The 6,000-nt window shown below is 28.7% G+C and overlaps 1 protein-coding gene across 3 annotated transcripts in view; it reads left to right on the top strand.

Annotated features, from left to right (window-relative positions):
* Nucleotides 1-6,000, top strand: part of LOC106463363 (nucleolin-like) — a 28,736-nt gene that overhangs the window by 5,729 nt on the left and 17,007 nt on the right. For all 3 annotated transcript variants that reach the window (XM_022390844.1, XM_022390843.1, XM_013923385.2), the window contains exons 2-3: nt 5,000-5,117; nt 5,385-5,435. In XM_022390844.1, the coding sequence (XP_022246552.1) occupies nt 5,000-5,117; nt 5,385-5,435 (169 nt within the window). The remainder of the gene's footprint in view (nt 1-4,999; nt 5,118-5,384; nt 5,436-6,000) is intronic.

Below are 6,000 nucleotides of genomic sequence, written 5' to 3'. Positions count from 1 at the left end.
GCTACATTCAACATACCATGTGATACACAAAAATCAATATTTATCTGTGTTTTTTTAATATTTCCTAAGCCTAGCATTTAGCCCTAATGACCTACTTATAACTTCATCCCCACTGTTAATTCTGGGCAGTATCCCTGACAAACGTAAGTCATGGCTGTTTTCTTTAAGTGCCTTTATCATCTCTTTATACTTATTAATTGGCTCCTCTGACCTACCTTTCTCTACATCATTAGCCCCAACATGCACTACAAAAACTGCATCTCTGTTAGCCCTCTTTGTCATATCTCTTGTTCTGTCAGTTATATCCTCCACTTGTGCCCATGGATAGCATAATCTGATTCTTTTCTCTCTATTTACCCCTTAGACTATTCTATCCACATGCCTTATCAAGGAATCATCTATAACTATAACCTCCTTGGCATCCACATTCTTATCTGACCCTTTTGGTTTCCTTCCCTCCAATAGTTCCCCATCTGAAGAAGCCAAATAAATTCAGGGTGATAACTGTAAGGTTATAATGTTGCAAACATACATTTTAAAGTTCCATAACAGGCCAATTACTAATCATGGTATTGGAAATTTGTATTCAAAAATCTATTTTTTTACAAAACAAAATATTAAACTTTTAAATGAATGTTAAACCATCTAAAAATTGATGGGTAAATGGCTATTTAATACTATGTTTGAAAGACTGGTTACAAAATGTAATGGATATGTCAAGATAAGCAAGATGTGAACATAACTTGTCTACAGTTGAAATTTGTTGTATATAACCATGCTTTAAAATGTGGTCTTCAAATTAGCACACAAAATTATTCACATGAAATTGTAATATAAAAATAACGGAAATACATATAAATTTAATTTTATTTACAGTGTTCCGTCTGAGTAGTTTTGAATATTTAATGTTTTTCATGAAATTGGTTGAGAACTATTGTGTATGTGGTAAGTCTCAGTATGAGATCTTTATCACACTTCAGTAAGATCATATACAGTCTTTCACCATAAGGTTTTCAAGTACTTTTATTCCCAGTGAAGTATTACAATGCTTGTTTGTAATTATATCCATTTTTGACAGTACATTTGTGAACAAATATATCAAAGTAAATTTTATTACATTGAAAAATATTGTAACTATTTTAAACCACTGTTTTCAGCTACAGGCCTACATGAGGTGTCAGTTAATTGAACATTTAATAAAAATGTTTAATTTTTCATTTCTACACAGATCAAAACGGTTGTTTGTAAAAAAAAAAAAATCTTTTCTAATGATTTACTGATGAAACACTGAAATCACTATAAAGAAAGTTTAAATGTGATTGGATAGAACAGGGTTTAGTTTTTTCTCAAAATGGTATATATGATTTGAGCAGAGAAATTTTGTAGTCTGAATGAAAGTTTTAACTTGTATCTTCGAAAGCTACAGAAATTTTCTTGGTAAGAAGACATCGAGTAAGATTTAAATTTAGCTAGTATAGAAGGGTGACTGCAAGGCATTCTGATAATTCAAATCCTTGTCAAGTATTTTTGTTTGTGGTATTCAGATAATGTTGTACATAGATTGGCTAACTACAATCATGATTTTTTAAAATAAAAATAAAGTTATCAGTGATAATTCAATGTTTCCATTATTAGAGTTAGAACCACTGGGGATTACTGCAAACTAAACAAAATACAACCTTATATGACTTGGTGCTTTGTACAAATCTGAAATACATTCAGATTCTAAATAAATATCAGTGTCATTTTTAACATTTAATTGTTCTTTTCAAACTAAAAAAGTAAAGTACATTATTACTGAAGTACCATCACTAATAGTAAAGAATTTGTTTTACCCTACTAACATGGGTCAAAGGCCATGTAATCATATTTGTAGACTCGCGTTCAAAATTTTATTGAGCAACTAGTTTATGAATGTATGCAAATAGGTTTGGTATCAAACTGTAAATTATAATTCAAATTTTAGTATTATACATTAGTTAATTTCTTAATTTAAAGTAAATATAAAAAACCACCTAAATATATATTTTTGTGTGTTACGTAATATGTCGAATGCAGCATTGGTTCAAATTAGATGTGTGTGGTGTCCAAGTACAAAGTATGTAGTTTCTTATGAATAAGATACTTAAATTATCGATATTGAAAAGCTAGAATATAAAACAAGAATCTTCTATCTTTTAAATTTTCTAAGATATTAATATATTTATTGAATCAACCAAGGTGGTCCTGCCCACCTCTAACTATTTTGAAAATACTTGCTTATGTACACTTCCCCCAATGGTGTGTGTATAATCAACCAAAAGCTCAGAATTTCCACTAGTGGTTTTCTTAGCCTCTGTGAACTATTTATGCACAAAACTTTCCATTCTAGATTCCAAGCTGTAAGGTAAGGCATTAGTGAGCTCAAAAATCATATTTTTTTTACACCTAGATGTAGCTTAGTTACTAAGCTTGATAAATTGTAGTGTAATACTGTTGTATTGATATAGTAATTTATGATTTTTTGTTATTTCAAAATGCATATATAAAACCTAAAAAATCATTGTTTTCCATCCTCCAAGTGTGAAATCTGATAAGGCTTAGTAACTTGCAGCAAACAAATACAAAGTATGTAACTAGAAGAGAATTGTTTTCTATACTTCTTTATTTACTGTTCTGTGTCTTAAGAAAAATAACTGAAATTTAACAACTTGTTTGTAAATAATAATGTATATACCTGTATAATGTATTATAACCCAAAATGTGACTGTGTTTTACAAAATACTGGAAACATAGTGCATGGCTGAAAGGTAAATAACATAAAAATATATAGATGTATAATGTTACGAGATTTATGCTACTTAGAATAAACATTTGCGTTTTCATGTTATAATTTGTAGTCATTCTAGAATGAAAAAAGCATAATTTATATCTATTTCCTAATTCTTTATGGTGGTTACAAGGTCGGTCAATTCGATCAAACCCATACAGAGATACAATAAAAAAATAATGGATAGAATGTAAATTTTGTTCTAAAATGAAAACTTTGATAATCTGAAGGTTATAAACATTTCTCGTGTGAAATTTGAAAATGTTCTGATGCATAAAAGTATTTTAAATCTTAAAATCAAAATTCCTTTACGTTGGATGGCTAGTATTTGAAAAGAAAAAAATGCACGAGAAAAACATTACTTAAAAAATCTTATATTTTCTGTACAAAAGCCTTGTAATGTTTATTTATAATCTGCAAAATTTCATGAAGATTTGCTTACTGTATTAAAATGTATAACATTAAAACTATAACAAGCACAAAATTGTTACGAGGTTGGTCCCTGTGACTAAGCCCATAGTGAAAGTTAAAGCTTGTATCTAAGTGTTTAGGCATAGTTTCATGTTAGTACCAGTTTTATAGTAACATTAATAAGTACATATGCTGGATTTGGAGATCACAGGAAAGTGAAAAATTGTTCTCCGTAACTGTTAGGAGAGTGATAGGATACATTAGTGATGAGTAAAGTCTTGCTCAGAACAAATCTAAAATAGATGAACACATATGCTTCTAAACATTAAAGATGCATTATACTTTTAAACATATATAAAGAGTAGAAAAAGGATTTTTTTTTGATAGAATCAATCTATAAACTGTTTCAGTCATGTAGTTTTAGTAACTCACCATCAAAACTTGCAGTTTTTAAGTTAAGAAAAATTTGGGGTTTTATTTATTTTTAACAGAATGCAGACAAGTGTAATTTTTTGCTAATTGTTTTTTAATACCTTTTTACTGTTGTATTGACATGAGTCATCTGTTATCAGTAGCTTCTAATTTGTAATTCCATAATATGGAATTGTATTAGCTTGGAATAAAACTACACAAAACCAGTATAGGAACTGTCAGATGAAGTTTACAACCATGCTACTGCATACACACACATAAATAGGTGTTAAATTGTTTAGCATTTGAACTTTAAACAGTTGGAGAACATTTAGAAATTTTCTGCACCATTTAACCACAGTATGTCAAAACTTTGTATGGAGACAACTGAAATATTGTTATGCAAAAGATAAATTGAAATACATTAATTACAAACCAAAAAAATCTTGACAAATATTAAGAACTTGATATTGTTTACAGTTGTATAATTGTTGTGAGGCCTAACTACCAGATGTTTAAATTATAAGAAATCACAAATGGTTAAGTGTACACAGGCTGCTTAGGAAGAGAACAATTTTTACAATTATTTTTCCTCAATTCTGTTTTACAAAAGGATTTTTGATGTGTTGAATTATCTAATAAAAATTACATTTTTTTTTAATTGCAATTGCTTACATAAATTGAAATAAAATTTGAATTGTATGTTAATTTATGACTAAAAGCTGTAATTGTTAATTTTTAAGATTGTATAGCAAATGATGCAAGAGACTGTTTCTACTATGAACTATCTACTACGAAAACAGCATATAATGCTATTATATTATAATCCTACAAGAGATTGAGAATGATATTGGTTGATTTGTCTAACATGGGAAATGTGAAACTTGTATGCACTATAACTTTGAAATTACTTTGTGTACCTTCACAAAATGACTTACTTAACATTACAAATCTGTTGTATACAGAACTTGGAAAGATTCTGAAGAAAAGAATCCAGAGTTCAAACATGTCACGTAACACAGAATTTTACATTAGCATATCCATTGTTTTAAGGAGATCAATGAATTTCACACCCTAACTTGAAATAAGAACTTTTCAAAGTCAAGAGTGTGATTAACAACTGATTGCATGAATTCATTAACTAAGTGATTTTAGTTTTCGAGGTATCTAGTTTATACAGAATCAGTTATTATATTTCATACAAATGTTTTGTTCAATGTTCATTAGTTTTTGATTTTGAAAAGTAAGTTCAGTAAGATGCGTGTTTGTGTGATTTGGTTCTTTCTGAATTAACTCAAAATATCTCATCAGACATTTCACATTTACTAATAAAAATGGAATGATTACTTGTTTATTTGTATTTCTCAGGCTCTGAAGAAAGAACTGGAAAAGAAAAAGTTGAAAGAGGAAGAAGAGGAGGAGATGGAATCAGAAGACTCTGATGATGAAATGGATGAAGAGGACTCTGACTTTGATTCAGATGTTGGTATGTTAAAATAAAGAAGTAATAAATGTACAAGTTGTTGGCTAACTTCAATGGTCACTATTGTAACTGTGTGAAATAAGAATGTATTAAAATAACCATCCCAATCTACTACAATACTTACACACAATTGAAATTAGCTGTACATTTTTATGGTTATGAAAATCCAAGTTGTAAGTACTTTATTCAGAAATTATTTGAATTCAGTGGAGTTTAAGTTGAAAAATATTTGTAAAAACTTAATTTCATATCTTTTTCATAATTTTCCAGATGATGAGGAAGAGGAGGATGAAGAAGATGAGGAAGGTGAAAGTTTTGAAGGTACTTTTTTTATATATATGTAACCATCTGTATGGAACCGTTAAAAAAATCTTTTATTTTCATCATATGTTTTTCCACCAAACACATTGCCGTGAAATTTGTATAGTGTAGTCATGATATCATAATTATTCAATACAGATTCATGAACATTTAAGATTTTGTAGCACTTTATTTTTAATGTGGAAGAATAATTCAGATAATTATCAAAACTTGCATGCTAAAATCTGTCATCACTTCAAGGTAATGGGTTTCTTCATGGACATTTTATTTATGAGTATATGAAATCATATTTATTATTGGTCATATTTAAACTACAGTTTGTTCTATTTTCAGAGAGGGTACCTTTAAGCAAAACCTATATTTTTGCTATGGTTGACTCGGATCTTGAACAGTCTTACAGCTACTGTTTTAATGGTGATTTATGAAATACACATTGAAATTCAAATGATAAAAGATCCATGCAAGTAATTCTTAAAGATAAAGATAACTTTTTAGGGTTATGTAATTTGCTAAACAATAAAACTAATGTACTTGTTGCAGTTTTCTGCTCTGCATTTTAAATTAC

Source organism: Limulus polyphemus, unplaced genomic scaffold (assembly GCF_000517525.1).
Source record: "Limulus polyphemus unplaced genomic scaffold, Limulus_polyphemus-2.1.2 Scaffold1385, whole genome shotgun sequence".
In the NCBI taxonomy this organism is placed as follows: Eukaryota; Metazoa; Arthropoda; class Merostomata; order Xiphosura; family Limulidae; genus Limulus; species Limulus polyphemus.
Note: the sequence above shows the minus strand (reverse complement) of the source record. Positions and strands in the feature narration are given on the sequence as shown.